Here is a 27,738-nt window from a genome sequence, read left to right as displayed (position 1 = left end):
AAAGTGATGAAGTAACTGGGAGAACAATGTAATATTTCACAAATAAAACAATCAGTTTTTATTGTTGTATTACAAAACATTCGATTCTGGCAATATTTTACAATTCTTTCTGTTCTTTCTTATAGGCTGCTGAAGAGCTGAAAGAGTGAAATCAGGAAAACGTTGGAAATTAAAGATGAAATTTCAATGGACTTGCTGGAAAGAAAAACTAAAAGAAACTGTCCCAGTCCCTCCCACTAAAATATAAATCCAATTCTGCGTAATTTGCCATCCAAAAGAGGCCATGGGTAAAGCAGCAGGCAAAGCTCTACTGACTGTGTCAGAGACAAACAGAACATTCCCAGCGGTCTCTAGTATGGCCTGTTGCGCTGGTCATTTCTGAAGTCGTTTCTGAAAAACAAATTCAAGTCTATTGAGTCCCATTGCAACTCCAGCAGCTGGAGACCACCCCAAACACCTACCTGTGCAAATCTCTTCTTTTGGCTCCCCTTCTGCTGTGGGCATTGGCCACTGCTAATAGCTAGGCATCTACCTGCCTGAAACTGTTCTTAGTGGCCTGTGTTTGTATGTCCTTTCAGCAAAAGGAATCTAACTTGTGAACTGTACACACTATTATGCTATGTAAAATATCTGTGCTTTAATAACAGTTACTCCTTGATACCACCTAGGGTGACCAGATACCAAGTGTGAAAAATCAGGATAAGGAGTAGGGGGGAGGGGAGAATAAGCATCGATCTAAGAAAAAAAACCTTGAATATTAGGATTGTCCCTATAAAATGAAGGCATCTGGTCACCCTAATCCAGCCACAAGTTGTATTTATCAAGGAAGAGCCCACCCTCTTAAAATCTACATTCCACAAGTCGTCAAAGCAGCAAAGATAATATTTACCTTCCTCCCATTTTACCACCATAGCCACCACCTCGGTCGCCCCCTCTGCTACCACGCCCTCTGTATCCTCTTTCACCTCCAAAACCACCTCTCCCGTGGAAATCTGTAAGGGAGACAGGCAAGATCAAACACTGACGAATGTGTTGCTACAACACCACAATCGCACCGAACACAGTCAGAAGTAAGTTGTTACACTTGCACTGATCTCTTACACACCTCCACCTGATGGACGTGACTCTTCTGGTCTGGGCTCATTACACTGATTGCAGGAATTCCTGCGAGCAAAGTTCATATTACCACAGCTCCTGAAAGAGAGAGAGAGATTCCTCATACTGAGTTTTGTCAGGAACTGAATGAACACATATAAAACACTCCTAACCCAATTAAAACAACACTTACGGGTTAGGACAAATCCAATCACCATTTTTGGGATCCCCACCTCTACCCTGGAAGCCTCCACCTCTTCCAAAGCCCCCACCTCTTCCAAAGCCACCTCGTGATCCTGTGGACAGAATGATAATCAGAATAAAGCAGGGGAGGTGTTCCTTTAACCCATACACAAGAAGTTTATCTGCAGGCTCTCACTGGCTTCGGCAAGTGACAGGCATAATTCCTTGGTGGAGGAATGAGCCACTGGGGGTATGTCTACACTACCCCGCTAGTTCGAACCAGCGGGGTAATGTATGCATACCGCACTTGCTAATGAAGCTCGGGATTTGAATTTCCCGGGCTTCATTAGCATAAGCGGGGAGCCGCCATTTTTAAATCCCCGCTGCTTCGAACCCCGTGTAGCGCGGCTACACGGGGCTCGAACTAGGTAGTTCGGACTAGGGTCCTATTCCGAACTACCGTTACTCCTCGTGAAACTAGGAGTAGGTAGTTCGAACTAGGAGGGTAGTGTAGACATACCCTGGGTGATTTAATCAGCCACCTTCTAAGATAATAGTTTCCATGAATTAGGAAATCTGGAAATGGATGGCAGCCTGACAAGCACACCAATGTGCAATTTGCAAATTGATTCTTTTAGAATTACTTATGAAATGCTAAAATTTAACTAGCCCAAAGAGAAAAACCATGTCATGTTTTACATTTAAAAGGTAGCGCAAATGCTCAAACATTTGTCAAACCTCTGAACTGCAGGACTCAAATCTCCCCCAGTGGAGGTCTGTGGGCAGCTGTAAAGCTTAGAGTATGAATGTTTTTATTTCAACTCATACAAAAGAGGGAATATTGTGCAGGAGCAGCACCTGGTGGCCATATAAGTCTGTGCCATGTGTTTTCTATTTTATTCCCTTTCAGCACTGTAAGTACTTTACCAGCTGATCAATTACAAATCTGTTTTATGTATTAGTGAAGTTTCATTGAGATTCTAACTACACATCCGATTCCAACTACAGACAGATCAAATCACAGAAGTAACCAAATATATGCTCCACCCTGCCACATATGGCAGGATTCTTCCAATACAGGCTCCAGGATTCTTGTTTTTAGCATGGAAGAGCCCCACCTATCACATAGAACTAGGTTTTAAAAAATGACCCCTTTATCAACCCCCTAAAATTGCTTGGGCCTAAAAACCAGTGTTTGTTCGTAACATCACAGCATATAAAGCCCGCCTGTTAAAGGAAGTGCAGTAAGATCAATACCCAACAGACTCGTTTGATAGGGCTGAACTCCACAAAGCGTCTGGGATTTTTAAAGAGGACAATGGGGGTTGGGTACCCAGCTTCTATGGACTTTTGAGCAGGAATTGGGTACCCAACCCCCCTGAACTCCCATTGCAAATTCCCAGCAACGCATCCCAAGACAACAGCTCAGAAAGCTGTGCTATGTAATTAATGACTTTAAGACTGGCCACATATTTTACATTTTCTTTATAAGCCAGGATGAATGTTGAAGTAGGCAACATCTCCACATTGGGAATGTACAGAACTAGATGTACCCTAGTCCAAAAGAGTGGACTACAGAATTTACTTAACTTGCACATGCTACTGCCATCTTTACTAACACCTTAAATGCCAGAAATCTTTCACTATGCCTTCCCAAAACCCACATACATTACTGCCAAGGGGTTAGCCCTCTTTAAAAAGATCACAAGTGACTGCATTTAACATACAAAAGGAAAGATACCCTATAACTTCTATTGTTACCTCGACGACCACTGCCACCACCTCTCTGAAATTCAGGCCTTCTGGTTGCAAAAGAAACTTTGATAACATTGCCCTGGAATTCTTTTCCTAAAGGGAAAAGAGAAAGAGAAACAATTCACAAGAGCTCAATAATGGACAGCAACATCCAAAGTGATCATAACTTGCATTGTTAAATTCAACACCAGCAGTACCAGAAAAAGTATTATGTTCAATCAAAATGCTGCTGAAAATAGGATTCTAGCATCACTGCACAGATGGCAAACAGTAAGGAGACACAAATATGTATTTACAGGCAGTCCCCGGGTTACGTACAAGATAGGGACTGTAGGTTTGTTCTTAAGTTGAATTTGTATGTAAGTCGGAACTGGTACATATTGTAGGGGAAACGCTAGCCAAACATTTCTCCAGAGCTCAGTTTTATTCTCCCACACCTCACTTCCCTCAGTCCTTTATTCTCAAGCTGAGGTGTCTGCTGAGAAAAGCCGCTCCGCGTCTCCCTGGTCTGCTGAGGGGGCAGGCGCTAGCTTCGCGTCTCCCTTGTCTGCTGGGGGGAAGCAGCTAGTGCGGGGTTGCCTCACCCCGTTTGTAAGTAGGGATCCGATGTAAGTCGGATCCATGTAACCCGGGGACTGCCTGTATATCTATTCTTGATACAATAGGCTTTCAAAAAGATGCACATTTAAATCAAAGCACAATCTATAAGTTGAAATTTAGATTAAGGACACAAGATGCAACCATGGATTTACCTGCTATGCTTGTCATCAGTATAGTTTATTAGAGGGCAGTTTAAATATCTATGAACCTTGATCCCACTAATCAGACAGTATGTTTTCATACCAACAGATAGTAGAGAATCAATATCGCTCTTCCCTGCACAAGGATGTGCACTTCCATATTACAGGATTGCAACTAGAATGTATTATACAATTAAAATCTTATCACAGGGCACTCTGGGGCCTATTATCGTTTGGATGCATCGCACAGCAACCACTGCAATGGCCTTAAAAATCAATCAGTGTGCCCCAAACCTCAGGAAACTCTGTAGCGGAGAGGGGGAGCAGGTTCTGGAAACACACTGAAAAGTTTAAAAAGGACCGTTATATTGCTTTCTAACAACAGAATGTTAAACAATATTAACACCAGTTCTAATGGCGTTGTGTTTCCGCTGACTCTTGGAATACGTAGACCTAAGCAGCAAAGATGGAGGGATGTGCTTGGGTTTGGAGTTGATGTAACGATCCGCAAGAAGAAATTGACTAGCAAATTTATTTTTTATGCCTTATTTTTTGCAAATATGTTTCAAGTGGATTGATTTTTAAGGGTAAGGCTTACCATCTAACCATTCACATTGCTCATTTCTAGTTCTGTTACTATCTGTGTGGCCTTTGACAGATGACTTTTCTGTGCCTGTTTCCCCTCCTGCTCTTTGTTCATACAGTCCATTAGATTGTCAGTCCTTTACAAACACAACAAAAGTAATCCAGTGCCCTAGAGTGCCTTCCACAATGAGTTTTCAACCTTGGCTAGAGTTTTGAGGGCCTGCTACCAACTCCATGGTACCTCACCTACCACACCTCCGTTTGTAGTCCGCTTACTGTGATGTTCTAGTTTCAATAAGCTAAATGACACCATAACAAGTTGCATGGTGTTGAATTACATCAGAAAAACTCACTCACACTGACTAAATTGTATTCAGAGACAAGTGAACACGCAGCGACAGAAATAATGGCTTTCTTCTGAACCAGCACATCAGAGGGGGGAAAAAACAGGGGTCTGTTTGAAATGGATTTAAAAAGAAATGACACTCAGTCCAAAGGTGATTATGAATATGCAGTCTCTACTGACTGCTAAGTGTCATGCACAAAAGGAAAAAAGGCAATCTTACCATCAAACCAGTCAATGGCTGCTTTTGCAGAAGGAGGGTCATCAAAAGACACTGTTGCTTCTCCTTTTGGTTTGCCTGTATCCTTATCTGTATATAGATTTATCATAAGCTTGCCAGTCTTTTTGTTAGTCTGGAAAAAAAAGGTATTTCCTCAACATTCAGTTAATGGAGGAAACTACTCAAACCAGTTAACAGTATAAGCAATTTTTATTAATGAGTGGTAGCAGAAGAGATTCGTGGGGGCTAGTTTACATGAAAAAAAATTTGGTTGATGGAAGAATACTGACTGCTCTCCAGCTCACAGCATGAACTTTAAAATGAAATGGCCTCGACTAGTTAGAACTTTAGTTGAGGTCAAGTATAATGAAGGAGCGCCCTTGATTTGGATTTCTGAGGATAGGAAGAAAAGCCCTGAGCAAGCAGGTAAGAAAAGCCCTGAGTGAGCGGGTAAGAGAGACATAATTACTTATTGAAGCATTAAATATTCACTCCTGATAGGGACACATAATAAGGAAATTCTTAGAGAACTAGGAGTAGAAAAGAGAAATGGCAGCTGACTTCTGTGCTAGTAAGTTGGTAATACCAGCAACTTCTTTTCTGTAAGCTGCCATCTGTGAATCAGCAGGAGAAAAGACAGACATATAGTCGCTCGAAAATAAAAGGCAGGGAATGTGCTGCTTTTTAAGATATTTCCAACATATTTGATCTATAGCCTTCCAAAGCTTTGAGTGACAATGATTTGTCACCACACACACCTTTATAATACCTATTTGCTTGAAATATTCAGCCACTTCATCTGCTGAAACACCTTCTCCAAGTCCTTGCACAAAGATGGTGTTGTTATCAGAGTTGTCAGATTCTGTATCTATTAAATAAAAGTACTGGTAAGTCATTTTTACCAAATGCCTTTGCATATATTAGCCAGAACAGTTATATGCTGCAGAAATTAAAAATGCCACTTTGTCTGAGGTCAGTGAAAATCTCCATCATTTTTGGCTCAGACATCGAAGGTCCTTCAACATCTCCTTGGATACCTGGTAGCTTGGGAGCTCTCATATTAATGAAGTGAGAAAAGTCTGAGTTTGTGCTGTAAACTCTAACAGCAAGAACTTCCGAAGTAGAGGAAGACAGCCTTACGATACTGCAGAATGATCGCCTTGCACATCTGATTGCATGGCAGCCAGTCACAACTTATCTCTGTAAGTAGGGCATTCAAGTAGGCCCAAAATGTGTATAATTTAAATAAAAAAGGACCTATACAATTTAACTGAAACACCACATAAGACCCAAAAGCACTGTTTCAGCATAAAAGAATCAGAAAAATCCAAGACAGAGTGCAAAAAAATCAAAAGTACTAGTAAAAATTCCTTTTTTGAAAAGTCCCTCATGTTTTAGAATCTATAGTAAAACAAATATAAATATTAGATTTTGGCAATGTTCTTTTAAGTCAGAAAACCAACCATATCCAGCATCTACAAAGAAAACAAGAACATTATCATTTACTTGACTCAAGCTGATCCAGAATTTGCTAAACTGTATTTGATGTTAAAATACAGAGACTCATAAAAATATACAGGCAGTCCCCGGGTTACGTACAAGATAGGGACTGTAGGTTTGTTCTTAAGTTGAATCTGTATGTAAGTCGGAACTGGCGTCCAGATTCAGTCGCTGCTGAAACTGATCAGTTTCAACAGCAGCTGAATCTGGACGCCAGTTCTGACTTACATACAGATTCAACTTAAGAACCCCAGGCATCCCCAAGTCAGCTGCTGCTGAAACTGATCAGCAGCTGATTCCAGGAAGCCCGGGGCAGGGGCTTCCTGTAGTCAGCCACTGGTCAGTTTCAGCAGCGGCTGACTTGGGGACGCCAGGGGCAGAGCAGCTGGGGTGCTGCTGGGTTGGTCCAACTGCTACGGGACCAACTGGCAGCGCCCCAGCTGCTGTACCACAGGTGTCCGGAGCAAAGCCACGGAGCACGGGGGCAGCAGGACAGCCCAGACGCGTCTGGGCTGTCCGCTGCCCGCGTGCTCCGTGGCTTTGCTCTGCTTTGCCCCCCCGTCCCCCTGGTCTGCAGACCAGGGGGATGGGGGGGGGGGGCAAAGCAGAGCCAAGCCTCGGAGCGCGTGGGCAGCGGTCAGCCCTGTCCGCTGCCCACGTGTTCCGCCGCTTTGCTTCCTCTCCCTGGTCTCCTGGAGACCAGGGAGAGGAACGGCCCCGTTTGTAACTGCGGATCCGACATAAGTCGGATCTGCGTAACTCGGGGACTGCCTGTAGGCTTATTTGTATAGCCCTTTGTACTGAAGCAGGACCAAGTAAAACTAGATCCTCCTGACAGGTGTTTAAAACTCTCCAATGATGGGGATTTCACAACTTCCCTTGGAAACCTGCTCCAGATCCCAACTGCTCTTGTAATTTAAGTTTCTCTTAATATCTAACCAAAATCTCCCTTGCTGCAAATTACACCCATTACATCCTGTCCTGCACAAATTGATTGCCATCCTCTTTATAACATCCCTTAACATATTCAAAGTCTTAGAAAGTCTCCCACAGGCTGATCAGATTTCCTAAACTTTTGATCATATTTGTTGCTCTTCTCTACACTCTCATGTATTAATGTGTTTAACATACCCCAAAATATTAGTCCCCAGAATATTAGTCTCACATACAACTGCATAGGATTGTTGACTCATGTTCAATCCCTGACCCTTTTTAGCAGTACTACCACATAGCCAGTTGTATTTGTGCATTTGTTTTATTTTTCCTTCATAAGAGAAGTACTTTGCACTTGTCTTTATTGACTGTCATGTTAATTTCAGATCAGCCTTTAACTGGTCATGGTCCTCCAAAGTGCGTGCATGTGTTACAAATGCTATGAAGTACAAAGAGTTGCAATCCACACACTGCTTGTTTTCTTACCAGCATCTGATTTCTGTCCATAATCCCTCTGACCTGGAGAATGGTTAAAAAAATGAAAAAAGGCTACTTTAGAAAGGAAAGCTGTTTAAAAGCTTGTTAAATAAGACAAGAAAATAGTCAAGCTACATACTCAATGTATCTGAAAATCTAAGCTGTTAACCAGAAATCTGGAGAATATTTAGAATAAAATGTTCACTAGCAGGCATCTGTAGAACGTTAATATGTTCTTGAACTTACGGTATGTGGCATCAGCCACACTAGCATTAAGCTGGTGTTTATCTTGCAAATGCTGGTTGTCAGATGACCAAGCAGTTTAACCACAATTATTTTGTCACTAGTACCATTCAAAGCAGCATTTGTAACAAAAAAACCCAAAATCCAGTGAAGTTCTTAGATCTCCACCATTTCTTTCATGCAATTTGACAAAGCAGATATCCAGTTTATTGTTAAAAGATTGACTTTTAAAGCACACAAACACACCAGCCCCAGCAAAATAGAAACGCTAGAATGCTTCTACTGGATAGTAATAAGATATTGGTGGCTTTTAGATTTATACAGAATTTCCACTGAAACATTTTTGATACTCAGCACTTACCACCAAAATTTTTGAAGCCACCACGGTCACCACCACTGCAGAGGAAAAATTGAAGAAATGATTTCTTCCTTAAATCTCTATGTGTTGAGCCCAAGGCTCAATCTACACTTAACTGATCAAAAGTTACTGTCTAGTGGCTTAACGTATCACCTCTGTTTTTGCACACTACTTATTTTCTTTCAAAGATTATTCTTTCAGATTGCTAACCTCCCATGGCACTAATCCCTGAAACTAACCTCCAAAAGAATTGTTGAAACAAAGGAGCATGTGTGTGTTTATATACATCACACACACACACACACACACAATTTTAAAACCACTTTTCCCTAGCCCACAAGCCAAATGAATACTATTTAAAACTGGGATTTAAAACAGAGACATGGTTTTTATAAAGGCTATGGGCTTTAACTACTGATGCAGATGTTAGATTGGAGTTGTTACCACTTGTGAACTGAAACTAGTTAACCTCTATTCTTATGCATTCAAATGAATTTGGATAAATTAGCATTACTAAGCACATTCAATAAGATCTGTGAATCTGTACAGTGTACTACTAGCACTTGGTATTAAAATAAAGCATGTATATAAAAATAATCTTCAATAGCAGAGGCTGTGAACTTTTAACAATTTCATTCTGAAACCTGTGGCACAAAACAAACCAAATTAATAGATTACACACACAGATCTCCAGGAATGAAGAGAGTTTAATTGTTGCAATTCCCATTCCAAATTCAATGGAGTAAAATCTTGATTTCTCTCATGTTTATTCTATTTAATTAACGTGATGATCATGGTATTAATATTTCTTAGTTAGCATTTTTAACTTAATCCATTTGTGAAGATTAAAACACTCTATATTCAAGGTCAGTAGGAAAAAGAATCAATGGCATTTAAGTTAACAGCAAGCCTTGCAAAGATTATAAGACTGCCTGACTGCATACACCAGAAGTGTGTGCAGGAAGGCAGGTTTTTCTTCAACAGTTACCTGCAGTAAACGTGGCAAGTTCATTTATTTCTTATCATGGGAACTCTAACTGGTACACTATTTCCATAAAATTTCTCACCTAGCGCTCCATGTCCAACCCTTGGAGATTCTGCCTTACAGCTAATGCAACAGCCACTGCAGTAGATTGCTTATAATTAGGATCCTTTCTGGTTTTAATGAACTCCAATCGCACAACTTGTCACAGTCCAAGTGTAGGACAAGAACTCAAAATAAGGGACATTAGTAAAATAGGCCATTAATTCATGTCTTTAGGATACTGTATATACATTTTCCATTACAGCAAACGTGAAGTCATGAATGTAAGATATAATTTACAATTTTTAAAAGTCAAACAAGTGTGTGTCAAACAAGGGGCAGGAGTTCATTAATAATTATGTAAGCTAGCTTTAAAGTCTTAGTACCATACAAGGAACACAACTGATATTATCATTACAAAACTATTTACATTCATGGAATGCTACCTTCTGCTAGGCTCTATTTTAATGAGCTTGCTGTGGATTTTCAAATGTTTTGGATACACTAAGACTTATTTATGCAGTTATATTCAGCTGCATAACACTATTTAGAGAGGTTTCTATTAAAGGATGGATAACTGTAAAGACTGATAAAACAAGAAAGGTAATCACAAAAATTCTATTGCAAAGACAGGCTGCCACCCATAATGCACTTCAATTCCCTGAGAATGGACCAAGAGTTTTCCCCATAACTTTATTAATGAATGCCAATTGTTAATTCTGCCCCACTGGCACAGAACTAGGTACACTGATTTATAGTGAATGAGTGAGTCATGCAGATTTTGCACTGAAGATTTCAAAGTCTGGATTCCTTCCCCTGTCCCACAAAACTGCATGTTCAGAATGTGCATTTTTTGTGGTTTGCAAACATACAACATGAAAGATGTAGATCAGGAAATAAAACACACTTGTTTACAGCAAAAGGAATGACTAGAAAACATATGCCCCAGGGTTCAAGAATGACAGAACTGAATAAGTAATGCCTGAAACCAGGGGCTGAAAGCATTACTGCCCAACAGAGATCACTTCCTGCAACTTGGTGTGAAGTAACTCTCCACTTTCGATTATAAATGGTTTGGGGTTGTTAACAATATTCTGGAAAGTTGTGTTTTTTGCCTACTGTGCTTCAGAGTTGGCTAGTCTCCTTTATGTCTTGTGTAACCAACGGAACGAATGTCTCTGATTCAGATGGCAGACCTCTTGGATGAATGTGACAATTTTGCTCTTTCACATGCACTTCAGAGTAGTATTTTTCTGTTCCAGAGATCATTGGGAATAGCTGCTGGGGACCCAGGGACATAACTCTCACCTTCCCAACATGCGTTTAGGTTTAAATACTACACTAAATGAGGGGAAAAGCACAGACATGTTTGCTTTAAACAGCTGAGGCTGGACAGCCTCAGGCTTATCATGGAGACCTAATTAAGACAACTGTCTCAGCAACTGGATTGTTTGGCAATAATGAATTTAATACAGATGCAATATAATGCAATATAATTGCCCTAGAGCATGTGTAACCTAATTAGCATCACACTCTATACTGCCGTTATCAGCTTTATAGACAGACTGAATATGGCAGATAACCAACCAGAGTTCTAGTTTTCAAAATATTCATTGATCAGTCAAGAGCAACTAGCAAAAAATTTAGCCATCCCACCAATACAAAACTTAAATTCCAGGCAGCCAAAGTGAATCAGAATCATCACTGACAATAATTAACCATAATACCACAAAAAGGCTGTCATCCAAAAGATTTTTCTTGTAAGCTGGCATCCACCCATTTTCAAACTCATTGGCATGATCTGAATAACCGCTAGAACCCAAGGCGTACAGGTTACCACCAGTGTTTAAGTTTACAGAAGAAAAGGGATGCATCAACTGAGCATTAATCATGGTTGAAGTAAGCAGTAATCATGGTCTTTCAGCTAAAACCCTTCCAACAGCATTATGGCTTCTTTTTGCCACTGATGCAAACGTGTACTAACTTTAGAGGGCTTCAAGACATACATGTTTTCAATGAGAAAAAAAAGCTGCAGTTACTAAAACAAGTGACATAAAAAGTCAGGGATCAAATTCTGATATCTAATGTGCACATAGACTTATCATGGAGTACAATAGGAGTTACATGCAAGGACTTACCTTTCTAAATAGAACATAAATTAAAACTATTTAAGATAGCAATAAAACCACATATTCTGCTAACTGGATTTTCCTTCTATCAAGGTATTTTACATTTGTGATAGTACTCAAAAAAGCCTGGAATTTCACCAACTTACAGACTCCATACCTAGCAATCCTCCTCTGTTAAAAAAAGATGCTAGCAAAGAAAGTCAAGGTATTGCCAGCACAGGTGGAGCAATAAGTGTTGCTGGAATTTTAACAACTACGTTGCTCATTGTGGCTCACCTTCCCAACATGCATTTAGGTTTAAATACTACACTAAATGAGGAGAAAAGCACAGACATGTTTGCTTTAAACAGCTGAGGCTGGACAGCCTCAGGCCTATCATGGAGACCTAATTAAGACGACTGTCTCAGCAACTGGATTGTTTGGCAATAATGAATTTAATACAGGGTTAGACTAAGTCAGGGAAGTCAACAGGTGGACTATGGAACAAATCCAGACCATCTAACATTTTGAATGGACCCCAACAATCTGTTTATCTTTTAAAAATTATTTTCTTTGAAGTCTGGACCTTGATTATGCCCTGACTGAGAAATCTGGACTCAAACTAAGAGGAAAGACCACCCGTAGCTGGACTACCCTCTTGCTCACTGTTACAATCAGGGGAGCTAGAATGCCTTCATAAAGAGCTGATATGTAAAGGACATCCATTAGTCTCAGATTAGCTAATGCAACATCCAAGGGAAGTGCAAAGTAAGCACTTCAGAGAAATGTTACCTATCATTAAAGAAACACAAATTATTTTTAAGTTGTAAATGTTTAGTATCACCTCAGGGGCTGGTCTAATTTTCTTTTTAAATCACTGACGGCAAATTTTTAAACCTATGTATTGATAGCAGTACAAAAACAGTGTTTACACAAGCCCTCAGTGTTAAATACATTTGTTATTGCCAGTGAAATCAGGATGTAAGTGATACCATGCAAAAACCTATTGCAGTCAAACACTATGTACCAAATAGTTAACAGAAGTAGCCTCTGTGTACCTGCACAAATAGCTTTTCAGAGCTGGTTTTAGACTCAGGGTGGGGTTTTGTTTTGGTTGATGGTGGTGGTGGTGGTGGTGGTGGGGAGGGCAAATATTGTTCTCAGGACAAAAAGCTGGGATCTGTTACCTCTCTGAAGTTGTTTTCCCTCTACCGCATTTTATGATTGCAAACAACTTGAACCTGGTCAAGAACCATTTGAATATGGAGTGAAAGTTGACCTTTTAGGAGCAGAAACCTTAAATCAAAATAGAAGACAACTGTATCTAGGCTAAACAATTCTGACATTGCAGTTTGAATCATTAAGCATAATCACCATCATCACTGTGCAGGGCTGAACAGAGGAAACGGTTATTAAAACTGACTCCATTCCCTTCCCACTTGAAAACATTCCTTCACATTTGTCAATGCCCATCCACGAACTTTGAGGAGAGAAAAAGTATGTCAAGCAATGGGATCAACCATATTTACATACGAACGAATTATTTACACACCAACGGATATTTACATGTCTCTTGAAATAACATTATTGGATGGAGGGACTATTTATTTGTTTTACTGGCATCTGTTCCACCAGTCTGTTTTGTATGGACACTGTCTACCAATTGTATTAAAGTTTATTTTACAATTTCTTCATTAAAAGAGGCTCAACTACAAAGTCAAAAAAACTATATCATAGTTATGTTAGAAGATACCCTTATTCACAATGAAACACCTACAATATTCTTAGAAACCTCAATTCTAACAGAAATTGACCATCTGAACAGGTTTTGCTGCCAGTGAAGCTTACACTATACAAAAGTAGCCAATTATAAAGGAGCACAGAGTTTCCTCACTCTAAGACCCATCTAAAATGAGCTTCTATTAACTTTGATAGCATAATCCAAAGTCAGAACATTCAGGATCCATATACACTATGAAATCAGTTACAATTAAGAAGAATTTGGGAACAACCTAGTTCTAACATGATTTGGACATTCCAATATGTATGGGATCAGATTAAACCATGTTATAACTAGGGATGTAAGCAGGTACTCAAGTAGGAACTCGATTCCCCCACCACCTTGCTGCCTCTATCAGAGAGGTGGGGGGGGGGGGGGGGCGGAAATGAGGGAAGGGAAGCACGAGCCAGTGCTGGGGGGAGCTGGCTTAAAAGCTGGTGCCTCACCCCCACCAGTACCGCCTCCATTGGGGGCAGGGAAGGCAGGGGGCAGCAGCATTAGTGGGGATTGAAACAGTCCCGCTCACGCCTGTCCCACTGCTGTTCCTCTCCCTTTGGAATGTACAAGAGCTGTGGCTCTTGTACATTTCAAAGTTAAAGGGGAACCCATGCCAGTTGGGAATGCTTTGCTCCCTACTGGTGTGGGTTCCAGCTGCCTCTCTCCCATTGAAATGCACAGGAGCTGTTGCGGCTCTTGTACATTTCAAAGGGAGAGGCACAGTGGGAGAGCGCATGCCCCCCTTATCAACTAGTCAATGGAAATTCCATCGACTACTCGATTAGCCAATTAATCGAAATTTAACATCCATAGTTATAACCAGGTAAAGACTATGACCTCTGTTTATTTCACTATCAGAAACATTGACAATCACTTTCATAGTATAAATGAACCCTAACATTCTAATATTACAAGAGCAGCTATGGAAAAAATTCAAAAAATATCCAGACAAGTATCATGTTACATGCTATTACATAAAAGACAGGCTTACAATATTACGAGTCACTGTTATTTTACTTAAACCTTGACTGTTTCGCAGTGTTATTATATACTTCTCATTTCACATCAGAGGATCTAGCACTATCCCAAAGCAGGAATAATGGTGTTAATGAGCATTAGTTCATGAATTACTGATAGCTTTATTTTCTAGTTGATATGGCCTTGCTTTACAACCACAGAACTGCACCTCTGAAATGTATGTAGGGGTACAAATTAACAGTCTTTTTATCTTTGTTAACTCTGTACGTAATTTGGGCATGAATACTATACGTACAATTAAGCATGCTCAAATCTGTCTTTGTCATATCAGGGCCTAAGTCAGCTGCAGAAACATTTACGGTAAGTATACAAATTTAATGGCTATTAAAGGCAAATAAAATGACAATAGCCTTCTGATTCAGTTTAGTTTTACAGCTCAAATAGTGACAAATATATAGCTATTTATATATATTGCTCCATTTCTTCAGGTTTATGTTTAGTTATTCAGTCACTACTTTAAAGGAAATATTGAAAAACAAAGTAGTCAAGGTCAAATAATCCTGTATAGTTAATTAACCTCTTTTAACAAGCAGGAAGACTATTAACCAAACCTTGAATGTTATAATACTGGCCTTCTTTGTAAAGCACGCTGAAATCTACTAATCAAAAGCACTATATAAAACCCAGATGACACTACCGTAAATCACCATACACCAAACATGCTTTCCTTTCAGAGGGTTATCAGTCATTAGGCTACAAAACCTCAGCTCTAAATTCTATCTAGAAAGAAGCTTTGTTTATGGGATGTAAAATATTTTGCTTCAGGAATGGTCTCTGAGAGGCCTTGTACAGATACAGAATGTAGTCAAGAGACTTTATGATCATCACTAAGTCTTGTTCTAGTTCAATGTAAGTAATATTCCCTGGTCTAAATCCTTGGTATTTCAGTGCAGGCTGATCAATAGTTTAAGAAAGCAACTACCTTCTGTTTCTGTGCTCAAAGATTGAATTGTGTTATCTTAAACACTGAAGCTAAAGAGCAAGATATTAGAAATACATTGGTAGGTATTGGGATTAGATCACTTACGTTAATCCTGACATGTGACCTCTTCCATCCACGTCATATCCCCCTCTACCGCCTCCCTGTGAGCCGCCATATCCTCTATTATCTTCTCCATACCTACTCTTTTCACGGCGACCATCTAAAGAACCACAAAGTATGCGTAAATGGCATTGCAAGTTTATACCCATTGCTTAAATTTGACAGTGAAAAATAGATGTTTTAAGCTCTTTTAAGCTGTTCCATTCAATCACAAGGTCTAAACCAAGTTCCCATTTGTCTTCCTAGATTACTATGGGATGGGATATTCCTTAGAATATGGATACCACTATATTCTGGGTACTTCACATTTTGTAGAAAATAAATCCATAGTGCCTAAAATCCCAGCTGAGTTTCTCTTACAAAATTACTTATGTCCCTTTTTCAGGGTAAGACAAAATTTTAATCTCCACATCACTTGTTTGTCAAGACAGAAGCTGAGATGTTGATGCTGTGATAAGGAAAGCAGACCAGACCACTGCCCAGGGCAGAAAAGACAGATTCCAAGGTACCTAGTGCCTAGCTGCATGGAGATATTTCTTCCCTCCACCTCCCAGTAACCTTCCAATATGGGCAGGCAAATAAGAGTACAAAGCTCTGGAAGATGGGACCAGTAATAGCCAGCACTGATTCTGCAGCTTCCATAATATCAAGGAAGGAGCAAGAAACCCTTCCTCACACCGCAAAACTCCCACTCTTTCTGTCTCTCTTCTACCTGCAGCTGCAATCTCTCTGATCCTCTTCCTCCACCCATGCTGTTCCAGACTCAACATATCGTTTCACTCCCCACGTGTCTAGTCTAGAAAACAGTGGACTAAAGAAGAGACCCTGAAGTGAGAGCCACCAGGGCAGAAGGATGCAACTAAAGTGCTGCAAGCCGATGGGACAGAGTAAACAGAGGGAGCAGAAGCCTCAGGAAAATACAGGCTCCTATGCCTTAGCCACTTTGACGAAGTGGCAGAATTTAGAACAGGAGCAGCTTCCCTTTCCTGAATTCTGCCCATAGGACTTGGCTCCCATTCAGAGCCCTTCTCTTCTTTTCAAACATACTTTATGAAGAGGGGAGAGACGAAATATTGCTTGCATACAGGGACAGTTATTTCCTCTGGCTATCAACTCCCCGTACAGAGCTTAGATCTCCTTTGCACACCACACAACCAGCCCCACATCCAGTCTTAACAAGGAAATGATACAAGGGAAGTAAATTTACAATCTCTCTAAATATCTTCACCTTTTCTCCCCTCTCAAAAGGAAAATGTGCTTCTAGGCACTAAGGACTTTCTGGAAAGCACGTCTGGTGGGATTCACCCTTTGCAGACATTAACTTCCTTCCCTCCTCTTAAAAACAAACACTCCAAATGAAAGAAACAATTGGAAGGCTGAAAAAGGGCATGCCAACCACTTGATACTGTTTAATTTAATTAAGGAAGCTGCAGGCTTAGGGTGAAGATTCTTAGAATAGCAGTATCCATCAGCAAATGCCACCCTCTAATCTGAGGTGGAAACCACTCTTCCCCAACAGAAAAATGAAAAATGTTTCAAGGATCAGAAAATTACTCTCAAAAGGTGTAGAAACTCACATATGGACACAATTGTTAACCCCCCCCCCCCCCCCAAATGTCATGTGTACGTAAGTTCTGCATCTCCATCATTTTGCAAAAACCACTCCCCAAATTTGAGAAAAAGGCTCTCTCTGCTTTCCACCTCCCCCACAATAATCATCTGTAGGTAGAAACCCAGAACAGTTCATATCACAAAGCAGAACCAAGCTCTTCAATTTAACTTGGCTAAAGACTGCTAAACTCATCCTGCGTGCTCTACCTTGTGTGTTGTGACTGTAGCTTTCCTTTTGCTGCGATTGATAGGACTTCTCATGCTGACCGTATGAACCTTGTTGCTGGTCATAGTTTGACTGTTGGTCATATGAGCCCTGCTGCTGGCCATAGTTTGACTGCTGGTCATATGAGCCTTGCTGCTGACCATAGTTTGACGGCTGACCATAGCTTGACTTGGGTTCATATGAAGAGGATCTTCCACTTAAAATAAAGAGGAATAATAATTATTATTTACATGTGAAAGATTTGTAAACTGCTAAAACTTCCTGAATAAATAGCAGTTAAACAATAAGAGATGGTCTTTAGCCACTTCCTGATTGCTAAAACTTTATGTTGTTGAGAAAAACATCAGACCCTTTCTATTTGCTTGCCCAATCTTATTCCTAAAGCAAGTTTGCCTAAACAGGAAAAAACAGCAGGTAATTAGTGTTTAAAGTCTGCAGTAGGTTGTCTTGCAGTGTCCTGGAATTGCCTCCTTTTCATGCAAACCACCTTATAATGAAAGTAAGAAGCCTTTACAAAAATCAAATACCTCAGATGTCTATGTATGTTCTAACTACATGACTATACAGACTATTTAGATCATAATGCATTATGGCTTTTTAAATAACCTTAACTTTAAAGCAATATTATGGTGTCAACAATGTAAGCACAAAAGTAGCTAGAGAAATCAGGCCAGAAAATTGTTAGAAGAAAAAAGGTTAGTATGAGTGTTTACCCCACACTAAAAGCTGGAAGCTGTTGTTAAAGGTTGTTTTAAGAAGTTTCCTAATATAGCTACCAAGCAGACAGTGTTCCCACATCACATTCATATAGGTGCACAAAGCAAAAGTCAAGCGGTGAGGGTGGTACCAAGTGTGGTAGGAGGCTCAAGCCTGGGGTAGAGGGTTGGGGTGTAGAAGTGTGAGTGCTCCACCTAGGAGCTCGGATAAGGGACTTACGGTGGAGGGTCCTCCAGGGCTACTGTGAGGAGAGAGAACTCCCCCCATCTCCTCACAGCAGCACCTGGGCTGTGGAGGGAAGGAACCTCTTCCCACCCAAGCTGCTTCGGAGCTGGGTTGGGGAAGGCCACTCCAGTAGTGGCAAATCCCAGCACTACAGCAATGTTGCTGTGGGGTTGGGCCGTCTTGGCAGCATTCGGGCTGAGGGAGAGGTGCCAGGACAGCCCGGCTGGAACATCCCTTCTTCGGCTGATAGGTCCCCACCTTGAGCAGATTTCTTGAATGCCTGTGAAGCACTAACTTGGTGCAGCCACACAGCTTAGATAATATTTAGCTAACAAAGTATCTCTGGCAGATTATGCTTGAAACGGACAGAGTTAACTTTGTTTTCTTACCCTCCTGATGATTCTTTTTGTTGTTCCTGGTTGCCGTAAGATTGTTGACCATAGGAGCTCTGATTTTCATAACCAGAACCACCACCATATCCCTGTTGTGAAGTGTGTCCATAAGCTGAAAACGAATGGAAGAACCCTTTAGGGTAATCAAACCATGAATATTTACTAGATAGTAAATTAAAAAAAAGCCAAAAAACTAGCCAACCTGTTTGACTTTGTCCATAGGTTCCTGGATAACTTGTACAGTTCTGTCCATAAGAGGAACTCTCTCCACTTTGCCCATAGCCAGAATAACCCTGTAATTTAGACAAAGGTTTCAAAATAAGATTCACCAGAGGAAATGGTACTTTTCCTTGTCTAGACTGGGGGGTTTACATCAGTGCAGCTCTTTTCCACTGTTTCAGAGCAAGGATGTAAAATCCCGTTTAATCAGTTATCCAGGTAAATGTTATGTTTCACCAGTTAACCGATTAAATGGGGGGGGATGCATTCCAGCCCTCACCATCTGCCATGGCCAGGTTGGAGTGCCCCACCCCTCGCCATGCTGGTTTCCACATGGGGGGTGCTCCAGCCCAGTGGTTATCAGTAAGTATCACCCAATAAGGTTGTTTGTTACTGGGTTAATACTTACTGATTAGAGTTAACCACTGGTAAGGTTGTTACTTACTGGGTTAGCTAGTCACATCCCTAGGGATAGCCGTGTTAGTGTATTTCAGCAAAAATGATGAGGAGTCCTGTGGCACCCTAAAGGCTAATACATTTATTTGGGTATAAGCTTTCGTGGGCTGGAGCCCACTTTGTCAAATGCAAGAATTGGAAACTTCAGTTTGGTAGGGATGTATAACACATGCAAAGATGAGTGTGTTACAGTACTCTGCGGAGGATGAGTGCTAATGAGGTCGAGTCATTCAGAGTGAACATGACCCAATCCCAAAAACTGATAAGAAGGTGCAAACACCAAAAGACGGAAAATTATTTTTGTCACGAGCTAGCCACTCCCAGTCTCTATTCACACACAGTCTAATAGCGTCAAGTTTAACCATCAATTCCAGCTCTGAAATTTCACGCTGAAGCCAGTTTTTGAAGGTTTTTTTTGTTGAAGTATGGCAAGTTTCAAGTCTGTCACTGACTTTCTAAGGAAACTGAAGTGCACGCTTACAGGATTCTGAATGTTACCATTCTTGATATCGAATTTCTCCATTTATTCTTTTGCGTAGACACAGTCCTGTTTGGCCAATGTACAGAGCAGAGGACCACTGCTAGCACATGATGACAAATTAGCTCATTGGTAGATGTGTAGGTTAACATGATGGATTGGCTGACATGGTTAGGTCCTGCAATGGTGTCACTTGAGTAGATATGCAGGCAGAGCTGACGACGGGGTTTGTTGCAGGGATTCATTTGTGAGCGTTTCTGTTGTGTGGATAGAGAGTGGGGGTGGCTAACTTGTTACAAAAAGTAAATTTCCCTCTTTTGGTATTCACATCTTCTCATCAACTGTTGGGAATGGGATGCAACCACCTTGATGAATTGACCTCCTTAGCACTGGTCTGCCTCACAGTAATGTAACAGCCATCTTTGCACATGAGTGTGTATATATACACCCCTGTCAACCTGAAGTGGATTCCAGCCCATGAAAGCTTATGCTCAAATAAATCTGGGAGTCTTTAAGGTGTCACAGGAGTCCTCATTGTTTCTATTCCACTGATGACTGAAATTAGGGTATTTTCCCTAATGCAGACAAGGCGATCCAAGAATAATCTCTTATTCAGAAAAGGTACTATCTTCTTTTAGCTATTCACTTTAGAAACATGCATCTCTCTGTCCATCCATCAGCCCATTTGTTCAAGAATGCCTCCTAAATGATAAGAGCAAGGCCCACCACATTTGGTATGTAATTTCCTCTTATCCTAACTTAGAGCAAGGCCAAGGCTTGGTTGTGCCAGGACAATGGGATGTGCCTGGAATTCGATTGTTTCTTATGAAATGGAAAAAGAGGGGTCTGGTAGGAGGTAGAATTATACTGTGAAATGACACAGGAGGGCAGCAAGCATTCCTGCCAGAAGCTGCTGGCTAGTGGAGTGAACACCTTGGCCTGTCCTGGGGAGTAGCTGCCGGCCACTGCACGGCCCTTACTGCCACCAGGACAGGCCCTCGGAGTGCCAGTGAGAGGCCCGGGAGTGCCACCCCGTCTGCCCCCAAGAGTGGCCCAACCCTCCCCCTAGCTGCCCATCTGAGACCTCTGGGCTGAGCAAGCCTTCTAGTATTTGATAAGTACAATAAGTATTTCAACCTACCTGTGGTCCTTGTCCATAATTTTGACTGCCGTATGATGAATAGCTGTAAAATATAGAACTTTTTTAAAAAACTTGTATCAATACATAGTATAAACAAAATTAGATAGTAAACTATGTTACATAAGCTGCAAATTTCTTGGACTTACTATAAATCTGTGAATATTTCTAATTTAACTATTTGCCATGTAGGTGTTTATCAGAGGAGTTGGGGTGTAAATAACAGAAACCAAGATATACATAACAGCAAAAGTACCACTTGTCAATTGCAGGACCTGTGTTAATGAAGCTAATTAAGTGGGCTGGATATGTCCCATTTGTAGCTTTGAATGTGAGAGGCAGGGGAAATTGGCTTTGTTATATGTTAACCAGTTAATGCCTTTATTCAAGCTCAGGGTAACAGTGTGAAATTTGTAGAGGAATTCCAGTTCCACAGACTTTCTCTCTGTAATTGGGTGGTGAAATTCCTTTGTAGAATAGCTACTTTAAAATTCATTATTGAGCAATCAGGCAGGTTAAAATGTTCCCCTACAGGTTTGTGTGTGTTACCATTTCTGAGGTCTGATTTGTGTCCATTTATCCTTTGTAATAGACACTCTCTGGTTTGGCCAATATACATGGCAAAGAGGCGCTGCTGGCACTTGATGGCATAGATCACAATTTGATCTACATGGGGAGAGCCCCAGCAAAGTCACCAAAACCATATGGACATAAGTCTGCCGGTGTAGATCCAATTGTAGAAGGGGGGTTTTACTCTTATAAAACAAAGCACCAGATAATGTATTTGCATTTTACGTGTAGCAGAGACTCAATCCTGCAAGTAGAGACAGTCTGGGAATGAAAAAGCTTGAGATACCCCCCTTGTCCAATAATGAATACATACAAGTGACTTTGAAGCAGTCCTGTAAATTTAAAAAGCATGGTATATATTGTGACATAGAACACACCAGTGGCTATTTTCTGAATCAGATTTTAATTGTTCTTAGCTATGAATTTATCAATTTCAAGGAGCACAAAGGTAGGTTTTAAAGTTCTGTGAAGAAAATTTACCTCACTTTACACTTCTGACTACCTATTTTGCCCAAAGTCTAATCGGTTACCATCATATCTGACTGTCCCACAAACTACTTAAGAAAGAAATACAAAAGGAAAAAGAATTCTGTATATTTAAGCCATCAGCCATACACACTTTCAAAAACAATTTATGTTAGCCACTGCCACTTTGATTTAAGCCTGTTTACTTTCTTTCCCTCATGAACTTTTGTAACAATGTATATTCTTGTAAAATTCTTGTAAATCATCATCATAATAAAAGTGCTTGCATGCCAAATTCTGCACCTGAGACACTGAAAAAATACCACCACATCAAGCCACAGGCATCAAATCTCATGTGAGAAATCCTGAATTCATCCACTGTTTTTTGTAGATTCTCAAAACAACTGGCAATATTAAAGACATACATACCTCTGCTTCTGTTCCCCAGATTGGCTGTAACTTCCAGAATCTATCAAAAAAATAAAAGATATTTTTAGCAAGCAGCACTGAGCACTTCTGATTTACTGACTCTAGAGCACATAAGGGTACGTCTACACTATCAAGTTTCATCAAGGAAAGTTATGTGGACATGCAGAAATCGACAACAGCATAGTCACCAATGTGTGTTCACACTGGGAGCTTCAACACTGACAGCGGGAGCAATGCACCATAGGTATGCATCCCACAGTGCCTGATGACACCATCTGTCACTAGTCATGAGGGACCGTGGAACAGAGCGCAGGACATCTTGGGACCATGCAAAACGTGCCACAGACACTGCTTTGTTCACGGGCTTCCAGGATACTTTCATGCCTTTTTTTCCCCCAACTGCCATTCTTTACTGTGCACTCCAGCATCGGCAGCACGAAAAAACGGATCCCACATTTCTCCCACATATCCTCATAACAGTTAACAGAGTATTGCACAAGGCAGAGGAGAGCATCTTGAAAGTACTGATAAAGAAGACTCTGAGGAGCCTGAAAGTGTGATTGATACTGCCAGCAGCATCCTGTCATTGTGTCTGGTAGCCACAGAGCAGCTGTACAGGGTAGAGAGGCCCTTCTGGACTAGGGAAACCAGCACTAATGGGTAGGATCACATCAGCATGCAGGTGTTTGGACGAAGACCAGTGGCTACAGAACCTTAGGATGCATAAAGCAATCTTCCTAAAGCTGTCTGCTGAGCTGGCCCCCAACCTGCGGCGCAAGGGTAGCTGAATGAGAGCTGTCCTCTCAGTTGAGAAGTGTGTGACAACGGCTGTGTGGAAGCTGGTGACTCAGGATTGCTACCAGTCAGCTGCAAATCAATTTGGAGTGGGGAAGGATACAGTTGGCCTTGTATTGCTGCGAGAGTGCAAGGCAATAAAGTGCACTCTGGAAAATGTGTATGACATAGTGGCTGGCTTTGCGGACATGGGATTTTCCCAAATGGGGGATGTGGAAATGCCCATTGTGATCATAGACCACCTGGCTTAGACCTTGCAGCCCTGGCTCATGAAACCATATATGGGGCACCTGGACTGCAGTAAGGAGTATTTTAACAGGCTGAGCCTTTTGGAGATTGAAAGCAAGATGGAGGGGTCTATGGCAGGCTAGATCTCATTGAGGACATTACTCCCACAGTTATTGCTGTGTGTTGCACTTAGATCACAAAAATTTTGCAAAGGGGGAACACTGATGTTCAGGGCTAAACACCGAGGCACAGCACTTGGCTGCACAGTCTGACCAGCCAGAGTATCAGGAAAATTATAATCACCAGCACATGCCAGAAAGAAACCCCAGTTTTTCATTTATGGAAGAATGCAAGTTGAGCAAAAGTCAAGCCTTTACTAGTCTACATCCACACAGAATCTTTCGGATTGCTGGCAGACAGATTCAGAGTACACAAGAACATTAAAAGAATGTGGATTTTGAGAGAAAAATATTTGCACTATGCTAAGTTTAACTGGCATGTAATTATACTTTGTAAGGCATACTTTTTAAATAAGGGTCTGAGCAGCAAACTTGGCACCTAAAGCTGGATCTTTACAAATCTAGATTTTAAAAGCCATCAGAGAGCAACATTAGGGTGAGATATTGGGGACACTTGAAACACAGGAATGCATCCGGTCTTGGCCCACCAATGGACTTAGCCTCCATAAACTTAACTGATAGTCTATACATTTCACATATGGTTTATTTTGATAGGCTAAGAGGTTCTAAGCTATTTTTGGAGAGTTTGGAGGGTTGTTTTGAGAGTTACCGCACATTTCTTACAAACCAACCTTGTAAGAAGTTCTCTGGAACTTTGGCTTAGACCCAGACAATGCAAGCAGACTTGCTATTCCACATTTTAAGTCAGTTTTTAAAGCATCTTTTTTCTTAATAGGATACAGAATTTGTAATGTATATTTCAATTCTTTCCTGGATTAAAGTTTTCTGAATTATTAACCACTGAGACATCTTTGCTTCTAAATGTTCTCTTTTTATAAGAGCTGTCAGTTTAAGCATATAGTGGGAACAAAATGGAAATTCCAAACTGCTAATCTTTTTCAGGTGTGGGGAGAAAACTTCCACAACTTTGCTGCCAAGTCTCACTCACCCACGTGGAAGGAGACTCATTTCATTCTGAATTAATTTTTAAGCAATTTTTAAAGCAATTTTCTCTTTATGTGGAAAGCCTGCTCTCTGCATTTCCAAGAGACACTTAACATCTTACGCCTTTCTTATCCATTTCTGTTACGCAACGTGTCACAGCTTAAGACAGCACTGTAATAGCTCAGCCCTGACAACATAAGTCTGACCCTCGGAAGCACCTGTGACCACAGGACTTCTCTTCTCCCTCAACTGCCATTGCTGCAAAGCTTAAAATATTCAGATGCAGTTGCACAGGGTGACAGGGCAGCTGGTTCACAAGAGGAGCTGTTTTTTAAACTGGGTCCCCTCATGGACCAGATTTTGCCTGGCACCCTGCCATGCTGCCTCTGATACAGTGGCAGGGGGCTCCTTGAGAGTGGAGCCAGAGCGCACTGGCTGTCAATCCCGCCCCTAGGGACTACAGAATAGTCGACTGACCAATAAGAATTCATGAGGCTGCTCAACTACTCAATTAACTGATATTTAACATCCCTAGTACAGTACTCTTTTAATCATGCTGTAGAGCACAGATGGGGAACCTAAGGCCCCAGGGCCAGATACAGACCCCAGCTTCCTTGGATCCAGCCCCCTGAGGCTCAGGGCTCCCCCCAGCACTGGGGAACCCATGCTGGTGAAGGGCAAGTTTATTTTGTGTCTCACTTGTGTGCAACCTCTGACTGATTCTTCTACAGGTCAGTGGCCCCCCAATCCAAAAAAGGTTCCCCACAGCTGCTATAGAGTGCGTGAAAACTCCATACTTTCTGCGGGGGCTGAGGAAAAGTAAACTGACCCTCGAGCTATGTGGATATGCTTGTGGGAGACACCAGGGTCACCCCATTCAATCTGAGCCACAAGAGGGAACCGTTTCCACTCTGGTGCAGTGGTTGCCAGGATCCATTCAGCCCCATGCTGGCCTCGCTGCCACTGATGGGACCTAATCCGGCCCTTAAAGGGGGCCCCTGCTCAACACCACGGGAGCCCACAGCAGAAAGGAGTCACCAATGGAGCCAGGAGGAAGAGACACGTACCACCCCCAGCACGGGGTGGGGCTGGAGGGGGAAGAGGAACACACAAAGCCCGCCCCCAGAAGGAGGGGATGGGGCTGGGGGAGGACACACAGAATCCCCCCCCGAAGGAGGGGACGGGGCTGGGGGGAGAGAGGAACACACACACCCCCCGGAAGGGGGAGGGGGCGGGGCTGGGGGAGGACACAGAATCCCCCCTCGAAGGAGGGGGCGGGGCTGAGGGGAGAGAGGAACACGCGCACCCCCCGGAAGGGGGAGGGGGCGGGGCTGGGGGAGGACACACATAATCCCCCCCCCCCAAGGAGGGAACAGGGGTGGGGGGGAGGAACACGCGCACCCCCCGAGGGGGCGGGGCTTCCCCAACGCTCTCCGTCCCCCGGGGCCGAGACAGAGATACAGGCTGAGGAGAGGCGGGCAGGGCTGCCCCAACGATGCCGGGGGGGGGGCGAGTCCAACATGGCGGCGGCCAGGCCCAGCCGCAGGGACTCACCCGAAGCCATCCTGGCCGAGAGCGAACAGGCCCGAGCGCCGAGCCGACCTCACGCGCTCCGACTGCGGGCCCGCGCCGCCAATCCGCGAGCGCGGCGCGTACCACCCGGCTGCACGCAGGAGGGGGAGGAGAGGTTGGCCCAGAGAGGCGGATTGGACGGTACCAATTACCTGCTATTCAGAGGGGGGAAGCCGAGATGTGCTACTTTGTGGTGGCGTGGGAGCGTGCGCGGTTCTGCCGGGGCTATACCAATGTGCCAAAGGGGGAGGGCGGGAGTTGGATTGCACCACTGTGACTCTGAGCTGGGGTGGAGGGAGCGCTCTGCAGGGAGGAGCGTGCATGGTGTGTTGCAGCTGGCTGTGCTAATCCAGGCCAGCCCTACCCAGGCGCTTCAGCCAGCCATGTGTTGGCCCACAGCAGGGATGTTAAATTTTGACTAATTGGCTAATGGAATAGTCAATGCAATTTGCACTGACTATTTGATTAGTCGATAAGGGCCCAGGACTGTTGCTACCTTTCAAAGGCAAAAGCGCGGCAGGCAGCAAGGGGCCAGTGGGGCAGTCCTGTGCTCCCCACAGCATTTCAAAGCAGTAGTGCTGCATGGAGCCCAGGGTCAGCTGTGGGGAGCCTGACGTAGGGCTGCACGCAGCATTTCAAAGTGGCAGCGCCTATGGAGCCTGGGAACCCGGGTCTCTACACTGAAGTACTCAGCTTTCCCCCCCACTTGCTGCCTCTTTCTGATAGCGGGGGAAGCGACTACTCAGCTAGTGTGTCCCTGCTTATCGGATAGTCATCTAGTTGTTCATATCCCTAGCTCACAGCAGGGAGCAGCTCCAAGGGGCCTCAAAAGCTCCCATAGGGCAGCCCCTTGTGGCCCTGGGGCAGGACCAATTAACCCCAGACTATCCCTGACACCTACCTGTCTAGCCTGGATGCTACCCTAGGAGCCTCTTTCTGAGCCAAGCTACCCTTACAGCTCTCCCCCACCACACCCCAATCTAGGGGGTGGGAGATAGCTGCCTAAATCTCCCTTGCTGCGGGATAAGCCCAAAACCACTTCCCTCGTGTGACCATGGTGGAGAAGCACTATTGGTCACCATCCTTCTAACATTCCTGGATTTGAAGACTGTTTTCATATCCTTGCCCCGCCAGCCTTTGTTTCTCAAGGCCAATCAGGCAGGTTTTCTAAACTTTTTATTCATTTGTGTTGTTCTCCTCTGGATTCTCCAATTTGTTCACATCTTTTCTTAAAGTGACACCAGTACTTGATACAGGTTGGATCTCCCTGGCCTGGCACCCTTGGGACCTAACCGGTCCCAAACCAGGGAATTTTCTATACTAGGGAAGATTTCCTGCTACAGGCCCCAGCAGCTGACTACTCTCAGCACTGCCAGCTCTGGGGCAATACCCACTGCCTCCAGCTCCAGGCTGCCTGCTGGGTTGCTGCTCCTGCTGGGCTGCCTGCTGGGCTCTAGTAGCCTGCACTGCCACGGGCTGCCACAGGCTCCAGCCCTGTGCTGCCATGGGCAGCCGAGGGCTGGCCCTGGTCAGGCTGTCAAGGGCTCGGGCTCCAGTCACAGCCTCAGGGTAGCCCCTGGGCTATGGCCTCACTTGTGTGGGCTGCCCTGGACTCCAGCCTCATGCTGCTGGGAGCTACTGAGGGCTTCTGTCAGCCCCAGGCCCACTACCG

The 27,738-nt window shown here is 42.9% G+C and overlaps 1 protein-coding gene across 1 annotated transcript; it reads right to left on the bottom strand.

Annotated features, from left to right (window-relative positions):
- Window positions 1–34: 34 nt before the first annotated feature.
- TAF15 (TATA-box binding protein associated factor 15) lies at window positions 35–26,198 on the bottom strand. Its single transcript, XM_075904930.2, has 16 exons — window positions 26,049–26,198; window positions 22,348–22,387; window positions 20,887–20,929; window positions 18,795–18,885; window positions 18,590–18,704; window positions 17,240–17,454; window positions 15,407–15,521; window positions 8,436–8,470; window positions 7,841–7,873; window positions 5,680–5,789; window positions 4,925–5,054; window positions 3,040–3,126; window positions 1,289–1,391; window positions 1,106–1,194; window positions 890–992; window positions 35–390 (listed from the first exon to the last, which is right to left on the bottom strand). The coding sequence occupies exons 1-16, from the start codon at window positions 26,056–26,058 to the stop codon at window positions 351–353; spliced, it is 1,359 nt and encodes a 452-aa protein (XP_075761045.1). The 5' UTR covers window positions 26,059–26,198; the 3' UTR covers window positions 35–350.
- Between the last annotated feature and the right edge of the window lie 1,540 nt (window positions 26,199–27,738).

The sequence above is a fragment of the Pelodiscus sinensis genome, chromosome 21 (assembly GCF_052426305.1).
Source record: "Pelodiscus sinensis isolate ZL-2025 chromosome 21, ASM5242630v1, whole genome shotgun sequence".
Lineage (NCBI taxonomy): Eukaryota > Metazoa > Chordata > Testudines > Trionychidae > Pelodiscus > Pelodiscus sinensis.
This window is presented reverse-complemented; position numbering and strand designations above follow the sequence as displayed.

Bases quoted from the DNA above. Each gene is read 5' to 3' on its own strand.
- TAF15 (XM_075904930.2), bottom strand. The intron at 15,522-17,239 runs GTAGAGCACGCA...GTGGTTCTTTAG, and splicing joins CTACAGTCACAACACACAAG to ATGGTCGCCGTGAAAAGAGT. The intron at 3,127-4,924 runs GTAAGATTGCCT...TTTTCCCTTTAG, and splicing joins AGCCATTGACTGGTTTGATG to GAAAAGAATTCCAGGGCAAT.